General features: G+C 58.9%; 3 protein-coding genes across 6 annotated transcripts; 1 reads left to right on the top strand and 2 right to left on the bottom strand.

Annotated features, from left to right (window-relative positions):
• Positions 1-288: 288 nt before the first annotated feature.
• CORO1B (coronin 1B) lies at positions 289-5,910 on the bottom strand. Of its 4 annotated transcripts, none has more exons than XM_023186054.2 (12): positions 5,647-5,788; positions 5,079-5,256; positions 4,698-4,900; positions 4,237-4,359; positions 4,004-4,133; positions 3,609-3,790; positions 3,401-3,520; positions 2,574-2,678; positions 2,357-2,502; positions 2,028-2,085; positions 914-1,192; positions 289-744 (listed from the first exon to the last, which is right to left on the bottom strand). In XM_023186054.2, the coding sequence occupies exons 3-12, from the start codon at positions 4,896-4,898 to the stop codon at positions 619-621; spliced, it is 1,470 nt and encodes a 489-aa protein (XP_023041822.1). In that variant the 5' UTR covers positions 4,899-4,900; positions 5,079-5,256; positions 5,647-5,788; the 3' UTR covers positions 289-618. The 4 variants fall into 4 exon arrangements, with proteins under 4 accessions (XP_023041822.1, XP_023041824.1, XP_023041823.1 ...); XM_023186056.2 differs by having other exon boundaries at positions 5,079-5,252; positions 5,647-5,785; XM_023186055.2 differs by having other exon boundaries at positions 5,079-5,271; positions 5,647-5,784.
• Positions 5,911-11,447: 5,537 nt separating this feature from the next.
• On the bottom strand, positions 11,448-13,509 carry GPR152 (G protein-coupled receptor 152). The gene has a single exon (XM_023186596.3). It carries the CDS (start codon positions 13,323-13,325, stop codon positions 11,889-11,891), a length of 1,437 nt encoding a protein of 478 aa, XP_023042364.2. The 5' UTR covers positions 13,326-13,509; the 3' UTR covers positions 11,448-11,888.
• A 706-nt stretch (positions 13,510-14,215) lies between these two features.
• CABP4 (calcium binding protein 4) lies at positions 14,216-20,097 on the top strand. The gene is made up of 6 exons (XM_023186597.2): positions 14,216-16,370; positions 16,769-16,799; positions 16,879-17,022; positions 18,149-18,258; positions 19,259-19,406; positions 19,519-20,097. Exons 1-6 carry the CDS (start codon positions 16,005-16,007, stop codon positions 19,545-19,547), a joined length of 828 nt encoding a protein of 275 aa, XP_023042365.1. The 5' UTR covers positions 14,216-16,004; the 3' UTR covers positions 19,548-20,097.
• Positions 20,098-21,973: the final 1,876 nt, after the last annotated feature.

The following is a 21,973-nucleotide window of genomic DNA, read 5'->3' as shown; positions in this document are numbered from 1 at the left end:
TGCCGCAGGACCCCCCGGTCCACGCCAGACCCTCCCCGGTCTCCCTGGAGGAGGCTGGGCTGCGGGGCCTGTCCTCCAAGGGAGAAGCAGCACCAACTTAAAGCTGGATGCAGCCTCGCATGTGTGCCCAGGTCCTCTGCCTCAGTTTCCCTGCCTGACAATCCAGGGGAGCAATGTCTGTGGGGCTGCTCACTGCCCCCACACCTGCACATGTGTGACTCCTGCGACATCATCTGTCTCCAGGTTTCCAGACTTCTCAGCCCCACCCTTGCAGCGGCAGGTCAGCCCGGCTTTTAGAAAGAGAATTTTATTTGGAATGAAAATATAGAACCCACCTTCCCGCCGCCTCTGGGGAGGGAGCAGAGGGCTGGGCAGTGTCGGGGAGATGGTCCCTGCCCAGAGGAGGAGGAGCTCGCCTGGGCATGGAAACCCTCCACAGGAACAGTGAGGAAAGCTGGGTGGTGGCTTCGGCCTGGGCCCGGGACAGGTCAGGGTGGGAACCGGCCCCTGTGCTGCCTCGGAGGCCCTGGGCAGCCAGCCAGCCCGGTGCGACCCGCTGGCAGAAGCTGAGTGGGAAGGGGGCGGAGGAGGAGATGAAGGTGGCGCGTGGCTGTGGCCCTACGCATCCCCGTTCTCCATGCGGCCCAACTGCTCCTCCAGGCGGCAGATGCGCTCCCCCTGCTCCTTGACCAGCGCTCTCAGGGCCCGCAGCTCCTGCATCACCTCCTCCAGCTTCCCAGCCTCCTGTGGGGATATGAAGTGGGGGTAGAGTGTGGTGGTCAGGGGCTGCTAAGCCATAGCCCTCCCAAACCCACCACTACCCCAGAGAGGGAGAGCAAATGGCCCAGACCCACACAGCAGGCCAGGGCCACAGGAGGGGCTCCCAGCATCACCCCTGCCTACAGGTGCATACCCCGGCTCTGGTCAGGCTGCCGCTGGGAGTGGCATCAGCAGCAGTGGTGGTGGCTGCAGGGGTCCCCAGGCGGGAGGAGCCCAGGGCCGCGGCGGGCCGGCTGTCAGACAACACGTTGCGCCGGCTAATCTTCAGGTCCCGCTGCTTGCTGGGCACGTAGGCCTCCCGTAGGGAGATGAGGATCGGGTCGGCGTCCCGCCCGCTCACCCACTCCTCAGCCTCCAGGGCTGCCTCAGGCCCGGCTGTGTCGGGGTACAGATCATCCTGGAAGAGGTCCGACTGGGCAGGGGGCCAGGACGTCAGGATCAGTTGCGAGGCCCCATAGGGTCCCCTCATCCCTGGGCCTCCAGGCTTGCACTCTGTTAACTCATTCTCCCATGGCCTGGCCCCAAGGGGCCTTTCGAAAGCTCCATTCTGGTCTTTCACTTCCCTTCTGGACGCCACCAACAGCTCCCTCTGAAGCTTTCCCACCCTTCTGAGCAAGGCCCCTGTCACCACCTTCCCCTGCAGGCCACAGGGGCCACTGTGTGGCTTTGTGGGATTCTGGGGTCCATGGACTGTGAGCTCCTGGAGCAGGCCCTATCAGCTCCGCTCTCAGCTTCACTCCCCGAAATGTGCCTGGCATGTTGAAAGAGCAGTCGGCAAACACTGGCCAGAGAATCATGGAAGCGTGTCCAAGGCTCTTGGTATCTGAGGCCAAGCCACATGTGGCCCGGTCCCCTCTTCATAGGATTCCCCACTGCAGCCAGAGTCCGTGTTCCTCTCTCCATTTGCCTGGCCTGCCCCCAGTGGAGGGCGCCACCCCAGCCGTGCTATGGGTACTGCCTCCTTCAGGAAGATCTCTGGCTGCCACTCCCTCCCTGACTGCCTGGCATCCTTCTCCTGTGGCTCGTCCAGGGCAGGGCCCCCACTCACCCTGTGTCTCATCCCCACTTGCCCCCTGACTGGCACAGCCCAACAGCTGGCTGGTACAAGGGCAAGCTGGCATCTGTCCAGCTCACTGCCCACAAACCATACTAGGTCATGTTCCATTCACAGGCCTTGCCCTGGTCACAACCGCATGGCCCGCCTGCTGGAGAAAGGGGCGAGTGAGCAGAGGGACGGGTGGCCTCACCTTCCTTGGCACAGTCATGACGATGGGCTCACACTTGCGCTCATGAAGTTTGTAGAACCTGGGGATGCGAGGAGCAGCCATGGGTGGAAACCCCCCCCACCTGCCAGCTCTCCTGGCTCCCAGCATCCTCCACTTCCAGTCCTCACCCCAGGACCTCCACAGGCTGACCCCTAAGGCAGCTAGACCCCCACACAGGCTGCCTCGTGACAGTTCCATGGCCCGCCGGGCCTCCCTGGCCCAAGGTTTCAACCTGTTGCCGAGCAGCTTCCGGCGACCTGACCTCTTACCTCGGATGCCCCTGTCCCTGAGTGGCCTCGGGGCCCTCTTACCGGGCAATCTCGCACTTGCTGACCTCCAGGCCCCGCTTGGGCATGCTGCCCATGCCCCGCTGGGGCTCCTTGCTGGTGAATGTGTTCAGGAAGTGGATGTAGGGGGGCTCCTCTGTGATCTCAAAGTACCGGATGCTGGAGTCGCCCTGTGTGGGGAGGGGGCTCAGCACCCGGGCACGCCTCTTCCCTGCCCCTCGCCAGCCCTGCCCAGCCCCACCTTGCCGCAGACGTAGACCACATTGGTGTCGGGGTCGTAGAAGGGCAGCAGGGCCCCGTTGCTCGAGTCCAGTTCCTGCAGGGCCATGGGTTCCTCGAGGTTTTCCTGGCACATTGGGGGCAGTCAGGCCAAGCAGAACCTCCTCACCACCTCCTCGTGAGGCCAAACCAGGACGGTCCTTAGCTGGCCTCACTAAGGCCAGCCAGCACTGCCCCCTAAATGCAGGTGGGCCCTCTGCTGCCTCTATGCCTTTTCCCACATGACGACCCCCACCTGGCCCTCCTGGCGCCACTTTATTCCCAGGGTCCCTCTTTTCCAGCTTCCTCCAGGCCTTAAGACTATGCCCAGGCCACTGAACAAGTGCTGAAACGTACCCCCCCATGGGGAGCCTGCGGTGCCAGCAGCACCAGCCCCAGATCAAGGGGCCCTGGAGGTCACTGTGCAGAAACAGAGCTGGGGGAGAGGATGCTTCAGGGCAGGGCCGGGAGGCTGGCTGGAGGAGGAGGCTTTCTGGAGGAGTGGGGAGCCCTGCACAGGCAGTGGGTGGTACAGGCAACCAAGAGAGAGAAAGGCCCTTTCGTTGGCATGAACATGGGCAAAGACACGGAGGCAGTGGGAGGCCATAGGGGAGTGGCGGGGCAGTTGGGCGAGCAGGGGGGCAGGAGAGGAAAGGCTGCCAGTCCCCAGCCCTGAGAGCCTCAAGTGCCAGGTAGAGAACCTGGGAACCACAGGCCTCTCCAGGGTGAACCATGCCTGCCTGGCCCAGGGCAGAGCTCTCCAGGGTGGGGCCCAAGTCTCAAGCTTGCCCCCTTAAGCTGGCCACTCACTGGGTCCCAGAGTGCCAGCTGCCGCTCACTCATTCGGCTGAAGCCCGTGGTGAACAGCTTGCCATCTGCCAGGAAGATGGCTCGCATGGGCCGGGCCCCCTCATGAGCCTTCTCCCGCTCCTGTAGGGGGGACAGGCTGGTCAGTGCAGTGCCCTGCTCAAGGCCCTGGGCCTATTCACAGCCATCTGTGCCCTCTGGGGCCACATACTGCCATCAGGGTGCCCCGACGGGGGTCGATGATGCGCACGCTCTTGTCCTTGCATGCTGAGCAAAACAGACTGCCATTGCGGTTCCAGCTGACGTTGTAGATAAGGTCAGGGTGCAGGCTGTCCAGGCGGTACAGCTCCTCTGCTGTGCCCACGTTCCAGATGAGTACCACGTTGTCGCAGCCTGGCAGGTGAGGGCTGTCAGCTCAGGCCAGGCAGGTGGCAGGAGACCATTAGCTCACCAGGCCGAGGCCCACTCTGCCCACCACCCTGGGACAGACTGGGGTCTCTCCAACTCTGAGGGCCTCAGCTTTCCCATCTGTCAGGCGGGCCCTGGAGGGGCTGCTGGGATGTATGGAGAGGTCCGTGGGGGGACAAAACGGGGGGCGGTGCAGACCTGCACTAAGCAGCACGTTTCGAGCCGTGGGGTGCCAGGCGATGATGCCCACTCGCTTGGTATGCCCCTCCAGTACCACCACCGGCTCTGTCAGTGGGGAGGTCAGCCCATTCTCTGGGATCTGCCACACCTGTGGTAGGGACAGGGCCACCGGGCTCAGTCCTCTGATGGCCCTACTGCTGGCCCCCTTGAGCCACGCCCGAGACCCTGGCCCAGCCAGTCCTGTGCCTCACCATCACCGTGCAGTCCTCCGAGCCGCTGGCTATGACTTCATCATTGTGGGGACACCAGTCGATGTCCAGGACAGGTCCCGTGTGCCCACACACCGTCGGGTAGGCCTTGTCAATGCGGCCCGTCTGTGGGCACGAGGGGGCAGTCAGGGGGCTTCAACCCTCCCGGAGTTTTGGTCTTCCCTTCCGTGGAGTGGGAACGATGTGCAAGTCCTGGCTCACAGGTGGCCCAGATGTGACTGTGCCCCACTCGCCAGGTGAGCAGGAAATGTTTGCTGCCTCTAATCCTGACTCTATGGCAACATGCCACTCTCTATCTCTGCTAACACTGGGGCAATAAATGTGGGTGATAACGCCTGCCCAGTAGTGTGAGAAATGGCAAGATGAGGGATTTGAGGTACGCAGAGAGGCCCAGCAGGGGTGGCCGAGGTGCCTCCTCTTCCCCCAACCCTGACAGGACCCACCTTGCTTAGGGGGAGCACCAGAAAGGCACCCCCGCCACTGGCCTCCACAATCACTGCCAGGAACTTGGGGTTGACAGCGCAGAAGGTGCTGTCCCAGGTAACACGGGACACGCGAATGTCCTCATAGCACTGGTCGTTCTTGACCGGCTGCCCGAACACATGCCGGAATTTGCTCTGCCGCACCACTTTGCGGAAGGACATGTCTGCAGGACAGAGAGGCCTGGGTCAGCGCTGCGCAGCCGAACAACTCCAGCCCTCCCTAGGCTGCTGAACGTGAGCCGAGAGGAGGCAACCGGGGGCCTGGCCACCATAACCCTCCTGGGTCTCAGTTTCCCCAGTTACAGAATGGGGTCACAGGTGCAGAGCCTGGCCGCCTCTCACCCCGCAGGCAGTGATCTGAGGGCTAAATGCTCCGGCTCTGATCACCGCTGAGTGCTGAGGGGCTTTGCAGGACGCAGGCTCTGGTGTGTGTGCGGGGCAGGAGGTGGGAGGTGCCGGAGTTGGAAAGCTCTCAGCTCTGCTGTAGGTCCCAGCCAGTCGGGAGCAGCCTCCTTCCTGCCTAGAGATTTGGAGGCTGAGTAATGGGGAGGAAGGAGAGAGGAGGCAGGAAAGGTCTCTCTACTGTGGGGCCGAGTGAGGCCCCAGTTCTGAGTCCCAGGGAATGTCCAGGGAACTCCGGCATGACCCCCAGGAAGAGACGGGGGTCGGGACGCAGCTGCCGGCCGCGAAGCAACCCAGAGCGGCCTCGGAGCGGGGTCCAGGGTGAACCAGGAGCCCAACTTCCAGGGACGCCCGCCCAGGAGAAGAGAGGATGGGCGGCCAAGGGGAGTAGGACTGAGAGTGGGCGCAAGGGAGGGGAAAGGCTCCTGGGACCCGCGATCCCCGCTTAGCCCCCGCAGCCCCGCCCAGCCCCCGTCCGCGCCCCCAGCCCCGGCCCTGCCGCTCTTACCGGGGGCACTGGGGTAGCCGGGGGCTGCGGCACCGGCTTCGGGCGGCTCCGGATCCCGGCCTCTGGGAAGCAGGAAGCGGGATTCAGGAAGTGACAGAGGGACCGGGAGCGGGGGCGGGGACGGGGCAGGGGCTCGTGGGGGCGGGGCCGAGGTCACGCGCGGAGGGGAGGGGCGGGGCGGGAGGCTGAGCAGCGCCGCCGGGGGCGGGGCCAGGGGAGCCCCGCCCCCAGGACCCGGTAGGGCGCCCCCCTCTGCAGCTCCTGGGGAAGAAGGGGGCGGGGCAGGGCCGACGGCGGCCGCCGCAGAGGCGCCGCAGGTGCGGGTGCAGCCTTTCCGCGAACGCAAGGCCCTTTCGCGGTCCTGGTTCTCACAGTGGCATCCGCGGGAGTCTCCAGGATTCCGTGAGGCCCCGCCTTCCCGGCCCCCGACCGAACGCACACCTCCAAAGGGCCCCATTACCGCCCCCAACAAATAAACGTAGAATCTACACGGACAGTGGATATGTTCACGTGACTCTTTTTAAGTTATAAAAGTTCATGCTCTTGGTTAACAATGTAACGAAAACAACAGCAGGTGTTGGGGTGGTTTTTTTTTGAGACAAGGTGTGTCACCCGGGCTGGAGTGCAGTGGCATGATCATGGCTCACTGCAGCCTCGACCTCCTAGGCTCAAGGGATCCTCCTGCCTCAACCTCCCAATTGGCTGGGACTCCAGACACACACTACTACGCCTGGCTAAGTTTTCTTTTACGTTTTGTGGAGATGGGGTCTCTTGCTCTGTCACCCAGGCTGGTGTTTTTTTATTTTTTGTCTTGTTTTGTTTTGAGTCTGTCTCCCAGGCTGGAGTGCAATAGCACGATCTCGGCTCACTGTAACCTCTGCCTCCTGGGTTCAAGCAAGTCTCCTGCCTCAGCCTCCCGAGTAGCTGGGACTACAGGCACGCACCACCATGTACAGCTAATTTTTTTTGTTTGTTTTTGAGACTCTTGCTCTGTTCCCAGGCTGGAGTGCAATGACGTGATCTTGGCTCACTGCAACCTCCGCCTCCCGCATTCAAGCAATTCTCCTGCCTCAGCCTCCCAAGTCGCTGGGATTACAGGTGCCTGCTACCATGCCCTGCTATTATTTTGTATTTTTATTAGAGATGGGGTTTCACCAAGTTGGCCAGGCTGGTCTTGAACTCCTGACCTCAGGTGATCCATCTGCCTTGGCCTTCCAAACTGCTGGGATTACAGGCGTGAGCCACCGCGCCCGGCCCCCTAGGCTAATCTTGAACTCCTGGGCTCAAGCAATCCTCCTGCCTCAGCCTCCCAAAGTGCTGGGATTACAGGTGTGAGCCACTGTGCCCATCGAGAAAACAGCAGTGTTTATGGAATGAGTGGAAGACCTAAGAGTCCCATTTTTTGGGGTAAATACCTGTGCATTCTTCCGAGCCTTCTTATTACAAGTCGAAAGGGGGCCATGGCCAGCAAGTCCCTTGCACCTTGCCTTCTTTTCTCCACCATCTCCTTTGGAGGCCTGGAAATCCATTCACAGGCCTCTCTCTTCCTCTAGCCAGCTCCTGTGACAAGGAGCCCTGACTAGCCTCTCCAGATCCACCCCATCCCATTCCACAGGTGGAGTGTACCCCTGCTCCCTTAGGCCAGCGACTCTGGGGCACTGGCTACTTCCCTTATTCCTTCCTTGAGCATCCACTGCCCTGGCTGACTGATGGCACCATCCCTTTCCCAGAAAGAGACGGGTGGAGGAGGAAGCGGGGGAAGAGCAGAAGCCACAAGAGCCTTGTCTCTGGCTACAAGAAGCCCCCACTGTGTGTCTGAGAGTTACCTCGGGCTTGTCCCCCATCTCATTCCCATCACCACACCCCATTGAGGAAACAGGCACAGAGAGGTGCGGTGCCTGCCTGCTTGGGTCCAAAGCCCTTGCTTTTCCTACTGCTTTATAAACTCTGGGGCTGGAAGGATCTAGATCCCACCCACCTTCCTTCCCACCCAAAGACCTGGGCGCATCCTGTTCTCTCCATCTGGAAACTCTTTCCTCAGATCCCAAAAAGTCTCCATTCCCCACTCAATCCAGTCTCTGGATTGAGTGAAACACAGTCTCTACTGAAAAATGCAGAATTAGCTGAGCGTGGTGGTGCATGCCTGTAATCCCAGCTACTCAGGAGACTGAGGGAGGAGAATCGCTTGAACCTGGGTAGTGGAGGTTGTGGTGAGCTGAGATGGCGCCATTGCACTCCAGGCTGGGCAACAAGAGCAAAACCCCGTCCCAAAAAAAAAAAAAAAAAAAAAAAAAAGAGAGAAATTATGGTTCAGGAGTCAGGCAGCTGGAGGCTACAAGATTCGGATCCTCCCTAAACTGCTCCTAAGATCAGCGCTTGAGGCCGGGCGCGGTGGCTCAAGCCTGTAATCTCAGCACTTTGGGAGGCCGAGACGGGCAGATCACGAGGTCAGGAGATCAAGAACATCCTGGCTAACACGGTGAAACCCCATCTTTACTAAAAAAACAAACAAACAAAAAAACTAGCCGGGCGTGGTGGCAGGCGCCTGTAGTCCCAGCTACTCGGGAGGCTGAGGCAGGAGAATGGCGTAAACCCGGGAGGCGGAGCTTGCAGTGAGCTGAGATCCGGCCACTGCACTCCAGCCTGGGTGACAGAGCGAGACTCCATCTCAAAAAAAAAAAAGATCAGCGCTTGAGATATTTTGCAGACCCTGCACTTGATGGATCAGCTGGCACCATCCAGATCAATAAACTGGCTCCTCTGATCTTGTGGCCCCCACCCAGGAACTGACTCAGTGCAAGATGACAGCTCTGACTCCCTGTGATTTCATTTCTGACCAATCAGCACTGCTGGTTCACTGGCTTCCCCCACCCACCAAGTTATCCTTACAAACTCTGTCCCCCAGATGCTCAAGGAGACCAATTTGAGTAAGAATAAAACTCCAGTCTCCCGCACAGCCGGCTCTGCATGAATTACTCTTTCTCTATTGCAATTCCCGTCTTAATGAATCAGCTCTGTCTAGGCAGCAGGCAAGGTGAACCCCTCGAGGGGGTTACACAACCTGTGTCTCTCGGGTTCAAGCAATTCTCCTGCCTCAGCCTCCCGAGTAACTGGCATTACAGGCATGCGCTGCCACACCCGGCTAATTTTTTTGTATTTGTAGAGACGAGGTTTCACCATGTTGGCCAGGCTGGTCTTGAACTCCTGACTTCAGTTGATCCGCCTGCCTTGGCTTTCTAAAGTGCTGGGATCACAGGTGTGATCCACCGTGCCTGGCCTGAGAACTCCTCTTTATTCTGCAAAACCCTTCAGGCATTCCACCCCATCCTGTCCCACAGGTGGAGTCTGCCCCACCTCCCTCAGGCTGGTGGCTTTGGGGTACCAGCTCCCTCGCTTATTTGTTTCTTGAGCATCCGCTGCTCTGGCTGACCAAGGGTGACGGTCAGCACTGCTCTTTCTCCTGGATAGAAATCACCCATTATGGGTGGGATTCCCCTTGGGGTCCTTGGAAGTGGGGCTGGCCCACTCCCCAAGAGGTGGGGTCTGGAGTGTGGACCAGAGCTGAAGGCAAGCGGCTGGTGCTGAGGTTTTATTTCCCAATCTGCCTGCCATGCTGAAAAGGCTCTGGGAGCCCTGCCCAGGAAAAGGGAGAAGGGCACTGCGGAGTGCCCCAAGGGGGACCAGAGTCCAGGCCCTGAAGCTCAGAGTGTGGACTTCAATGGGATGGGGAGAGCAAGAGCTTCCCTTGTGGAACAGGAGGCAGTGCCATGGTGGGGAAGCCTGGGGGGCAGGCAACCTGCCACTCAGGTGCTGGCCTGTGTGTGGCTCAGTATTGGTCCCAGGGCTGAGTGAGACCAGGGGGTGCCCACTGCTCTCATCAAATTAATGGCTAACAATCACGAACGCTTCATAGGGATTCACACTCCTGCAAGATGGATACCATTATTAAGACCCTCATTTTACAGATGAGGAAACTGAGTCCCAAAGAGGCTAAGAGCTTTGTGGAAGGTCACACAGCCTGTGGGTGGTGGAGCCAGGATTCAGACAACCCCTGATGGTCACCAGAGAGTGCACCTTTTTTTTTTTTTTTTGAGATGGAGTCTTGCTCTGTCGTCCAGGCTGGAGTGCAGTAGTGTGATCTCGGCTTACTGCAAGCTCCGCCTCCCAGGTTCATGCCATTCTCCTGCCTCAGCCTACCAAGTAGCTGGGACTACAGGCGCCCACCACCACGCCCGGCTAATTTTTTTGTATTTTTAGTAGAGAAGGGGTTTCACCGTGTTAGCCAGGATGGTCTTGATCTCCTGACCTCATGATCTGCCCACCTCAGCCTCCCAAAGTGCTGGGATTACAGGTGTGAGCCACCATGCCCAGCCAAGAGAGTGCACCCTTAACCCCACCCAGGTGGCTCCAGAATGGAAGGCTGGCCAGAAAGGCATCTAGCTAGTGCCCAAGAAATACTGGATGAATGAATTCAATAAATTTATGCCTGGCCAGAAATCTCTCTCCCATGGGCCTCAGTGCCCAAAATTCCATCACTACGACTATGCTTCTGCTATCACCACCATCACCGCCCACGGCACTTCCCATCCCTGGGCTCAGTCAGTGATCGGAACTGCCAAGCCTGCAAGGGGAACATGATCACTCCATTTTACAGAGGAGAAAACGGGTTGGGAGGAAGTTAGTAACCAGAACCCAGACCTGACTGTATCACCCTAGGCTGCCTGCACTGTCTGCTGCGTTTGGAAAATGCAGGTGTCTCTGGGAAGAGTTGCACATCAGACATCATTGTCATTTACACCTGCTGGGAAGGGCATCTCAGTTGCTGAAGGTCACAATACTGAGCTAATGGGATAAGGGGGTATGACTGGAACACTGGGGGTCGGGAGAACGCAGGTGCAGTGGGTGCCAGGAGAGGACGATGGGTAGGAAAAGGGAAGTGGAGTGGGGGCTGGAAGATAGACCTTCAGCACTTCTAGTTTTTTCTGCAGCATCAGCAGCTTGAGAGGGAAGAACTGGTTCTGCCCTAGAGAGGCTGTGTGACCTCTGGGAGCCTTTGCTCTTTCTAGAACCACTGGTGCCCTGAGCTGTGTGTGCTTGGACAACGTCCCATCTGTGCACTTGGGCTCAGACAGAGGGAGGCTGCTATTCAGGCAGGATCAGGGCCCTCCGTACCTGCAGCCCCCACAGAGAATCTAGTGGTGCCCTCCATGGGAGGTGGGGAGCAGGCAGGTGCTAATCGAACTTTTAAATAGAGTCAGACTTTGAAGTCCTCTGCAGGCCCCCAAGGCACAGAGGCGGCCCCCTGATCTTAGGCCACCTGGGTGTCTGCAGCCCAGACCGGTCACAAGATCCCAGATGCCTGGGCCAGGTGGTGGCTCTCCCTGCTGCCTCCTCCATCCATCCCCAGCCTCTAAAGGGACATCCCTGTATGTGGATGAAGGAGAAGAAAGGCCAGTTTGCCAAGCCGCTCCGTGCGCCAGGCTCTTGTGGGTGCCTTACACGCTCTCTCATTCCTCCTCTCAACAGCCGATGACACGGGAGCTTGGAAGGTGGAGTTGCTCCTCCAGAGTCGCTCAGCTGGGACATGGCAGAGCTGGATTTGAATCCAGGCTAGGCAGCTCTTGCCTCTTCTGGTGCCTTGCTGAGGGAGGCCCTGCCCCAACCTCAATGACTGTTGGGGGAAGGGGACTGGTGGACCAGGCTTGGCCATGCCAGGCCAGCTTGTGGGTCACCAGGGCCTCAGGCTCCTTCTTGGGGCTGGTGGCTCCTGTGAGGCCCCGTTCTCTGCAGGAACTTTTTTGTTTCACATCCTTGTGTCCAGGCCCAGAGGAGGAGAGGGAGGGAAGGACCAAAGGGTCAAGCCCGGGGAAAGTGCCCCCATTGTCTTCCTCCAGCAGGACTGAAGCCCAGGGGAGAATTGTCAGCAGGATCTGGGGTGTTGAGGGACAGAACCCTGCAAGACACCATTAGCTGTGGTTCGGAGGCTGTCGGGCAACTGTGTGTGTGTTGGGAGCAACCATGGAAAAGGCTGGTGGCTGGGAGCAGGGGACGCTGACGTGGAACTGCCTGAGACTTTTGGCTGGTTTGTTTCCCCTCCCTCAAGCCCTCTTCCAGGCCCGAGGGACTCGGCAGGGTTTTTAAGGACAACGCTGTCTGCGGCTCCCCACCTGTCTGACTGGCTGGTTCCTCTGTCTCCCCTGTGCTCTCTCATCGCTCTCGTGGGCCTGGGCGTTCCTGGACTCTCACGTGGGGCCTGTGCCTGGGGCCGTCTCTGGCGGGGTGCCACTGGGGCTTTCTCCTTCAGAGGCAGGAGGTGTGGCTGGGTCCTCAGGGGCCCCTGGGGTGGGATGTGAGGATGGGGCTGGGGATGCTTCATCACAGGGACTGGGCACGGAACTGGCAGCAGGTTCAGGGGTCTGGACCTTAGTGTCTGACTGTGGCTGGGCCGTGAGGTTCAGCTGTGGCTGGGCCACAGAATCTGACTGTGCCTGGGCCATGGGGTTCAGCTGTGGCTGGGCCACAGAATCTGACTGTGCCTGGGCCATGGGGTTCAGCTGTGGCTGGGCTGTAGGATCTGATCGTGGCTGGAGTATGGGGTTGACCTGAGGCTGGGCCACAGGATCCATCTGTGGCTGGGCCTCTGCCATTGGCTCTGGCAGAGTTGGACCCTGAGAATCCAGCTGGGTCTGTGGCTCAGCTGGCGTGAAGCTGCCCGGCCACTCCTCGCAGACAGCTGCCGCGAAGGACGAGAGCACAGAGCGCAGCAAGGCCCTGAGGTCGGCACTGGCCATGAGGCAGAGGAAGGGGCTGAGGCAGCTGTTGAGCAGGATCAGGTAGTCGGAGTAGACCAGGGCTTCCCAGAGCAGGTAGCCGGAGTATATGTCCCACAGGAAGGCCAGGTAGAGCAGCTGGGCCAGCTGGTAGGGCAGCCTCAGGACCACGTAGGCCGACAGAATGGTCCTGGCCACACGGGCGAAGCCCTGGCAGGCTGCGGGCTGCTGTTGGTGGCGGCAGGTGCGACAGGCTGTGGCCTGGGTGAGCACATGGCAGACAAGCAGCAGGAGGAAAGGCAGGAAGCCCCCCAGGACCTCCAGCATCCGCAGCGATAGCTCCTCACTGTCCCAGAAGTCCAGGCAGATGACCAGGTCGTACCACCAGACGGCGGCCTCAGGGAAGACCAGCCAGGGCACGCTGAAGAGTGTGGCCAGCACCCAGACCCCGGCGCAGACCCAGAGGGGCAGGCGGGCTGGGCGGTGCCCAGGGTACCAATGTGGGCACAGCGCCAGCAGGCAGCGGTCCAGGCTGAGGGCAGCCAGCAGGAAGAGGCCGGAGGAGTAGGACACGCCCCACAGGAAGTAGTAGAAGCGGCAGGCGGCTGTCCCCAGTGGCCAGTGCCCCCCATGCTGGATCTCCAGGATCTGGAAGGCCGCTGCTGCCAGGAACAAGAAGTCAGAGAGGGCCAGACTGAGCAGGAGCAGCGCCAGACGCGTGCCCGCTCCATGCCGGGCCTGGGAGCCGGCCAGCCACGCCATCAGCCCATTGGCTGGCAGCCCAAGGAGCAGCAGGGTCACCAGGAAGACCGTGTCCCAGCCACCCTGGGGGTAGGAGTTCTCATCATCAAGCTCCGTGCGGGGCCCGTGGCCGGTGGCACCCAGGTTGGCTTCCATAGTAGTGTGCATTTGGGGTTCTCAGAGTCCTGCTGCACACGGGGTGGGTGCCTGGTGAATCAGTGATGGTGTGAATGACTGAGTATGGGAGAGATGGTGCTGTGTGTCTCCAGGCAAGTCACCATCCCTTCCTGTGCCATTGTCATCGCCTTGTGGGTAGTTATCCTCTGCCATGGACTTGAAGTGGATGACCTCATGGAGCCCTCATACAATCTACTTTACAGGCGAAGAGAGGAAAGTTCAGAGAATCAGTGAAGGTAGGAAGGGAGGTGCCAGGGCTCAACCCAGACTTTTCTTTCTTTTTTTTTGAGAGACAGGGCCTTGCTCTATTACCCAGGATAGAGTGTGGTGGCACAGTCCCTGCAGTCTCCACCTCCTGGGCTCCAGCAACCCTCCCATGTCATCCTCCCTAGTAGCTGGGACTACAGGTGTGCACCCGCTACTCTTAAAATTTTTAGTAGAGACACGGTCTCACTATGTTGCCCAGGCTGGTCTTGAACTCGTGAGCTCAAGTGATCCTCCTACCTTGGCTTCCTAAAGTGTTGAGATTACAGGTGTGAGCCACTGTGTCCGGCCAGACTTGATCTTCTGCCATGTGGAATCCCATTGTGTCCGGGTAGACTAAGCTGGAGGCTTTCAAACATTGTTAATGGAATGGAATTTTGTCTTCAAGTAAAGTATTCTAAGGCTGGGCACGGTGGCTCACACCTGTAATCCCAGCACTTTGGGAGGATCACCTGAGGTCGGGAGTTCAAGACCAGCCTGACCAACATGGACAAACCCCATCTCTACTAAAAATACAAAATTGGCTGGCCGTGGTGGCACATGCCTGTAATCCCAGCTACTCAGGAGAATTGCTTGAACCTGGGAGGCAGAGGTTGTGGTGAGCCAAGATCGTGCCATCGTCCTCCAGCCTGAGCAACAAGAGCAAAACTCCGTCTCAAATAAAAATAAGATTCTAGTGGAACTCCTGTATGAAGTAAAAGGGAGTGCTCAAATTAATGGAGGGAGGAGTACCCCCTACCCCCCTAGGGTTCCAGGGAACACAGTTTGAAGACCATTTGGTCTGCTCACCACAAGGCCCCTTTATACCTACTCTCCTGGGGTTCCAGTGTTTAGGATTACAAGAAGTGAGGGCTCTGGTTCCCATAGGCCCAGGGAACCCAAAGGTAGGGAGTGTGGGGCAGTGGGAACCCCCTCCCCTCCAGCGAGTGTCACTCATGGGCTCAAGATGAGGTCTGAGTCTCAGGACCCTGGCAGCCTGGGGCCAGGAGGGCCATCCTAGGAGCCCCTGGTGCCTCTCCAGCATCTTCCACCCCACCGCGACCCTCTCCCACTTCCCACCGCTCAGGCCGGAGGTGACCCCTGTTTGTCTCCGGGAGCTGCTAAACGGAGAAGGGGAGGGGCTCTGCAGTGGCATGGTGGTGGGATGGTGAGGGGGAGGGAGTTGGGGGGCACCCAGACCTGGGATCCAAGAGGCCTGCAGCCCCACCTCGCCCTCCCCCACTGGCAGAGGGAAGGGAGGGAGTTTCCTTTGGATGGCAATGAGAGCCCAGGTGGTGCAGTCTGAGAAGGGAACAGATGCCCTGAAGGGCTGGCCCTGTCCATGGCCCATGGCTGCAGCCACTTGGCCTTTAGTTTGGTGCCCTCCATACTCCCAGGGTTCCTCCTCAGGCCGACCCCCTCTGCTGTCTCCATTCCCTATTGGATCAGAGCCCTGGGCACCCCCAGCCCGGGGCTCTGACCAGTGAGGGCTGGCTTACCTGGGAGGCACAGGCTGATGGGTGGAAGGAGCAGGGTGTGCCTGCCTGCCCAGCGCTCCAGCTGTCCCCCCGGCCCTCACCGGGGCCTGCTGTGTGGCGCCTGGCGGCGCTAAGGTGGGTGGGCAGGAAACCCAAGCTGAGAGGACATCAATCATTCATGGGGCTGCTTGCCGGGAAACCCTAACCCTGGCCCAGTAGGGCCAAGTGACCAGCCAGACCCCCTCCCCCAGCCCTGATGGACCTGGACAGTCAGACCCTCCTCCTCAGGGCTTCTCCAGCCGAGGGCAGACTCTAAGACTCCAAGGTCCACCTCCTCCCACATCACCCGCCATGCTCCTCGATACGGCATTCAAGGCATCTGTGATCTGGCCTCTTTCTCCATTTCACATGCCCTCTGCTCTGGCCAGGATGTCACCCACGGGGGGCCCCAGTGGGCCACTAGCGCATCCTTTCCCACCTCCCAGCTGTTGTCCACATGCCTCCTCCCGCCTGAGGTGCCTTCCCTGGTCCTCTCTGCCTAACGGAGGCCTCCGCCCATGTCACAACTGGGCTGAGTCTTCTGTACCCTGGCATTATTCCCCATGCTTTATAGATGGGGAAACTGAGGCTGGGAGGGGAATTTGCTGGATCCCCCAGCTAGTAAGTGGCAGATCTGGCATGTGAGGCTCATGGCAGCCACCACGTCCTGGTGCCCCTTGCTTCTGAACAAGGACAGTTCTGTGGACCCATCTGGCTCTGCCCTGGCCAGTCCTGAGGCAGAGGACTGGGATTAGGGCTGGGGCTGCCTGCCTCACTTACCCTAATCCCCCTCAGAGCCCGATCCTAGGCTCTCGCCTCTAAGTCTGGGGGTGCATAAGCAGCTTTATGGGTCCTGAAAGTCAAGGGTGCCCAGGGGTGATTTGTCTCTGAGCGCTGTTATCCCTCCCCCATGGCCACAGAGCAGGCAAGGGGGCAGCACGGCCCAGACCCGGCCACTGGCCCTCAGAAGCCCCCCGCGGGGGTTGTGACTCCCAAGAGTGATGCAGAGGAGCCCCCGCTGACCAGGAAGAGGAGCAAGAAGGAGAGGGGGCTCCGAGGGTCTCGAAAGCGCACTGGCAGCTCTGGGGAGCAGTCAGGCCCCGAGGCCCCGGGGAGCAGCAGTAACCCTCCCAGGACTGGAGAGGGCCCAGTGGGGGCACCCCCTGCATCCCCTGGGCCGGCCTCTTCTCGCCAGTCCCACCGACATCGTCCTGACTCCCGGCACGACGCAGCTCAGAGGACATATGGGCCCCTGCTCAATCGAGTCTTCGGGAAGGTTAGGTGGGACCTGGGTCGGGCTGGGGGTCCTGGGGATGGGGCTGGAGACACACCCCTTGGGCTCAGCCCACCCTGCCCCTGAGAGGCCCTCTGCCTCTTCTGCCCCAGACAGAGCCTGGGCTGTGGGGCAGGGTTGCTGCGGTTTGGGGTAGGGTGGGTATCAGGCCGGCGTGTGCGGTGGGCAGAGCCAGCATTCACACCAGGGCTCTGCGGGAGCTGCAGGCCCCAGGAGCACAAAAGGGAGCTTGCTCCTTCTGGGTCCCACGAGGCTTCAGCGTCCTTCTCCTACCCTGGTGGGGCTGGGCCCTGCCCAGGCCAACATGAGCAGGGGATGGAGGAGGAAGGATGACAGAGCCGTGGCTGGCCCTGGGGACATCCTGGATTCCACCTCTGCAGGACCGCGAGCTGGGCCCCGAGGAGCTAGACGGTGAGTGGCTCTTGCTGCTGGCAGGGGTGGGACCTGTCCCTGAGCCTGGCTGCCTGGGCCTGACCTCCGTCCCCCACAGAGCTTCAGGCCGCCTTCGAGGAGTTTGACACTGACCGTGACGGCTACATCAGCCACCGGGAACTGGGTGACTGCATGCGGACCCTGGGCTACATGCCCACCGAGATGGAGCTCCTGGAGGTCTCGCAGCACATCAAGATGCGCAGTCAGTGTGGGAGCCTGCCCGCCTGGGCAGCCTGCATGGTTCAGGGGGTTACGAGGGGCTGGCAGGAGGTGGCCCTTGGGAGTCCACTGGGGTGCCAGTGGGAGTGAGGGATGGTGGCGGTGTCCAGGCGGGGGCACCAGGTTCAAGCTCCTGCCTCTCCGTGTGGGAAGGCAGGCCAGCAAGTCAGTCCGGAGACCCAGGAGAGCCCCCTGGGGCTCAGGTTCAGGACCCCGGCTCGGGATGTCTATTGCCATGGCCGCTGTACACATTTGCTCCTTCCACCCACGCCCTTCCTGCCTCGCTGACCCAGAAGCCCCTGACTCAGTGATAGAGTGCTTTCCACCGATATTAGTCACCTGGCACCCTTTCCTTCTCTCTTTCCGTGACCCTGCCTCAGCCCTGTGCCCTGGTGGCAGCTGCCTGAATCGGAGTTGCCTTGATGCGAGAGGACCCCAGCCACGCCTTGCGACTCAGCGTCTGATGGCAGGCACTGTGTGGTTCCCCTTCGCTGGTCTGTCCTCAGACAAATCTCATATTCACTTAATTCCAGGACTCCGGCATTTTTTCCGTATAATTTCCAAAATGGGGATGTGATTTACAATTGAGGTGGACATTTAGTGTCATGCTTTTCTGTCCCCAAAGCAGTTATGTGACCATGAGTGCTTTGTGTGACTGACGGCGTCTCAGAACTGAGGCACAGAATGCATGGGTGTGTTCAGAAGCGGCATTCATCGCTGCCCACTGGGCTCCAGCACTTCATGGCCACGAACCTGAACCCCATAGAGTAGGCTCCTTGCCCCATTCCTAGGATGAGGAAGGGAGGGTCAGTAAGTCAGCCAGTGCCACGCACATCAGCAGCAGGGCCAAGATTTGCACTGGCACTATCTGGCTCCAAAGCCTGGTCTCTTCCTCGCACACTTGGGTTCTTTGCTCAGAGCAGAAGCAGCCCTGGCACCCCAGCAGCCAAGGACGGGGGTTCTGGCCTCCTATCTGCTGCAAGCGTGGACAGGAGTGTTTCTTCCTAGGTGCAGAGCCTGGGGGTGGGGGTGCCTGACCTGTGGGATGTCCCTCCTTTGACTTCAGCCCTTATGCCCTCACCATTGTGACACTCTTCCTGGGTCCGCAGTGGGTGGCCGTGTGGACTTTGAGGAGTTTGTAGAACTGATAGGCCCAAAGCTGAGGGAGGAGACGGCGCATATGCTGGGGGTGCGAGAGCTGCGCATCGCCTTCCGAGAGGTGCGGAGTGTGGTGAGGTGGGCAGAGGGGGGCAGGGCTGGGTGGCATCCTTGCTGGCCTCTCACTCAGGTCTCAGCCTTGGGAAGGCCCAGAGCCCTGCAGAAGATGGGACTGGGGCCCAGGGATGGGTCAGAGACGGTTCAGCTCACTCTCAGCTAGGGGATCCATCCAGGAGGACTTCCTGAAGCAGGAGGCAAACCACCTTGGTGTGGGAAGATGGGGAAGGTGTGCACAGGCAGAGATGGTGGGTGGGGGAGCATCTAGGTACAGGCAGTGGTAAGAGTGGAACTGGCTGGCCGGGTGCGGTGGCTCACGCCTGTAATCCCAACACTTTTGGAGGCCAACGTGGGCAGATCACCTGAGCTCAGGAGTTCGAGGTCAGCCTGGCCAACATGGCGAAACCCCATCTCTCTTAAAAATACAAAAATTATAGGCCGGGCGTGGTGGCTCAAGCCTGTAATCCCAGCACTTTGGGAGGCCGAGATGGGCGGATCACAAGGTCAGGAGATCGAGACCATCCTGGCTAACATGGTGAAACCCCGTCTCTACTAAAAAATACAAAAACTAGCCAGGCGAGGTGGCGGGCGCCTGTAGTCCCAGCTACTCGGGAGGCTGAGGCAGGAGAATGGCGTGAACCTGGGAGGCGGAGCTTGCAGTGAGCTGAGATCCAGCCACTGCACTCCAGCCTGGGTGACAGAGTGAGACTCCCCGTCACAAAAAAAAAAAAAAAAAAAATTAGCCGGGGGTTGTGGTGGGCACCAGTAATCCCAGCTACTCAGGAGGCTGAGGCAGGAGAATCATTTGAACCCTGGAGGCAGAGGTTGCAGTGAGCCGAGATCACGTCACTGCACTCCAGCCTGGTGACAGACCAAGACTCCATCTCAGAATAAATAAATAAAATAAAAAAATAGATAAAATAAAAGAAAAAAGAAAAGAGTGGAGCTGGCTGCAGGCTGAGGCAGCTTTGGGTGGGAGGGGCTGAGCCTTGCGGGGACCTTAGTTTGACAGGGACAGGGATGGACGAATTACAGTAGCGGAGCTGCGGGAGGCTGTACCGGCTCTGCTCGGGGAGCCACTGGCTGGTCCTGAGCTGGACGAGATGCTCCGAGAAGTGGACCTCAATGGGGATGGCACCGTAGACTTTGACGGTGAGTCTCCTTCCCAGAAAACCCTCCCGTCCTTCCAGTGCCCAGGCTGAGCCCAGCACCTCCTGGGATCCCTGACATGGACTGGCCCAAGCCCTGCCCTTCTCTCCCGCAGAGTTTGTGATGATGCTTTCCCGCCATTGAGGCTCCAGGAGGGAATATCTGTTGCCCCTGCGGCCCCAGACACCAGCCGGACCCAGACTACGGCTCTCCCCCAGGAGCCTCCAGGATGGAGATGGAGGAGACCCAGCAGCCCCTAGACTTCTTCTGTCCCTGAAAACACCTGGCCTCAAGGTCTGCTTGTTATGTTACCCACCCATCCTCATCCTTACCTCCCCTACTCAAGCTGCCTGGAGAAGACCTGCCCTCAGCGTCCACCGTTCCTCAGTGTGAGCAAGATTTGGGTCTCTCCAGACCCCTGGGAGGTAGGGAGCTCGCTGGCACTGGTGGCATGAGTGGGGACGCCCCAGTGGCATGAGGAATGGAGAAGATGGCTGGACCCCTCCCAATACTTATATTTATAGTTTTTTTTAATTGAATGAACTTGAGCCAGGTGTGGTGGCTCACACCTGTAATCCCAGCTGCTAATGGGGCAGAAGCGGGAGAACAGCTTGAGTCCAGGAGTTTGAGACCTGCCTGTGCAATATATTGAGACCCCCATTCTCCACAAAAAGGAAAAATAAAAGACAAAAAACAAACAAAAAGGCCGGGCGCGGTGGCTCACGCCTGTAATCTCAGCACTTTGGGAGGCCAAGACGGGCGGATCACGAGGTCAGGAGATCGAGACCACCCTGGCTAACGGTGAAACCCCGTCTCTACTAAAAACACAAAAATTAGCCGGGTGCGGTGGCGGGCGCCTTAGTCCCAGCTACACGGGAGGCTGAGGCAGGAGAATGGTGTGAACCCGGGAGGCGGAGCTTGCAGCGAGCCGAGATCGCGCCACTGTACTCCAGCCTGGGCAACAGAGCGAGACTCTGTCTCAAAAACAAACAAACAAACAAACAAACAAAACAACAAAAAACCCAAGTGTAAAAAAAGCAAGCTTGAAAGAAAGAAAGGGATGGCTCCATGTATCAAAGACAAAGAAATTGAAGCTGGGGTTGCAGGAGTGAGCTGACCCTGGGGGGTTTCAGATCGGCATAGAGGCTTGGGCGCCTGGACTCCTACACCCATGAGTGACAGAAGAACCGTAGGAGTCTGGGGAGCAAGAAACAAACCCCCTGGATACATTCCACGGTCTCCAAAGGCTAAGATATTAATCTGTCTGCACTGACCAGTTGGAGAAAGTGGCAAGGAACAGATGTTCAGGGCCGGGAGTGGAAACAGCTACCCTAAAGAGCCTGGAACTCCAGGGCCTGCCCTTCAAGCAGGAGTGTGGTCTCTCTCCAGGGTGTGAAAAGCTGAAAAAAACTGGAAAAAAACCCTGCTGCTTCCAAAGGGGAACTTGTGATAAAAACTACAGATTATTGGGCCAGGAGTGGTGGCTCACGCCTATAATCCTAGCACTTTGGGAGGCTGAGGCGGGTGAACCACCTGAGGTCAGGAGTTCGAGGCCAGCCTGGCCAAAATGGTGAAACCCCATCTGTACTAAAAATACAAAAATTAACCGGTCGAGGTAGGACACACCTGTAATCCCAGCTACTCAGAGGCTGAGGCAGGAGAATTGCTTGAGCCTGGGAGGTGGAGCTGCAGTGAGTTGAGATCACGCCATTGCACCCCAGCCTGAGCAACAGATCGAGACTCCATCTCAAAAACAAAACAAAACAAAACAAAAAAACCCCTACAGATTATAAAAGTAAAGAAACCACCATGAAGGAGATGAGGCAGAGACAAAAACAAGAGGACTGGCATATCAGTGTACATAATACAACCGCCTAGCGACCACAAGATACATGCAAATAAAAGAGGGCTAAAAGGGGAAGAGAGATTAACATGCAGTAACAGAATAGCATGAAGAGAGAACTGGAAGATTTAAAAAGTAACCCAACAGGCCAGGTGTGTGGCTCATGCCTGGAATCCCAGCACTTTGGGAGGCCAAGGTGGGCGGGTTGCTTGAGCTCAGGAGTTCGAGACCAGCCTGCGCAACACGGGTGAAACCCTGTCTCTGCTAAAAATACAAAAATTAGATGGGCGTGGTTGTGCTTGCATCTGCGGTCCCAACTATTCTGCAGGCTGAGGTGAGAAGCTCGCTTGAGCCCAGGAGGCAGAGGTTGCAGTGAGCCAAGATCACACCACTGCATTCCAACATGGGTAACACAGTCAGAATTTGTCTTTAAAAAAAAAAAAGGCCGGGCGCGGTGGCTCAAGCCTGTAATCTCAGCACTTTGGGAGGCCGAGATGGGTGGATCACGAGGTCAGGAGATCGAGACCATCCTGGTCTATACGGTGAAACCCCGTCTCTACTAAAAAATACAAAAAACTAGCTGGGCGAGATGGCGGGCGCCTGTAGTCCCAGCTACTCGGGAGGCTGAGGCAGGAGAATGGTGTAAACCCGGGAGGCGGAGCTTGCAGTGAGCCGAGATCACACCACTGCACTCCAGCCTGGGCGACAGAGCAAGACTGTGTCTCAA

The sequence above is a fragment of the Piliocolobus tephrosceles genome, chromosome 13, assembly GCF_002776525.5.
Source record: "Piliocolobus tephrosceles isolate RC106 chromosome 13, ASM277652v3, whole genome shotgun sequence".
Classification (NCBI taxonomy): domain Eukaryota; kingdom Metazoa; phylum Chordata; class Mammalia; order Primates; family Cercopithecidae; genus Piliocolobus; species Piliocolobus tephrosceles.
Note: the sequence above shows the minus strand (reverse complement) of the source record. Positions and strands in the feature narration are given on the sequence as shown.

Coding starts and splice junctions, on each gene's coding strand:
- CORO1B (XM_023186052.2), bottom strand. CDS start 4,898: ATGTCCTTCCGCAAAGTGGTGCGGCAGAGCAAATTCCGGCATGTGTTC. Junction 3,521..3,608: donor GTCGGGGCACCCTGATGGCA/GTATGTGGCCCC, acceptor TCCCCCCTACAG/GAGCGGGAGAAGGCTCATGA. Junction 1,193..2,027: donor TCATGACTGTGCCAAGGAAG/GTGAGGCCACCC, acceptor CCCCCTGCCCAG/TCGGACCTCTTCCAGGATGA.
- GPR152 (XM_023186596.3), bottom strand. CDS start 13,325: ATGCACACTACTATGGAAGCCAACCTGGGTGCCACCGGCCACGGGCCC.
- CABP4 (XM_023186597.2), top strand. CDS start 16,005: ATGGCCACAGAGCAGGCAAGGGGGCAGCACGGCCCAGACCCGGCCACT. Junction 16,371..16,768: donor TCAATCGAGTCTTCGGGAAG/GTTAGGTGGGAC, acceptor CCACCTCTGCAG/GACCGCGAGCTGGGCCCCGA. Junction 18,259..19,258: donor TGCGCATCGCCTTCCGAGAG/GTGCGGAGTGTG, acceptor CGGGGACCTTAG/TTTGACAGGGACAGGGATGG.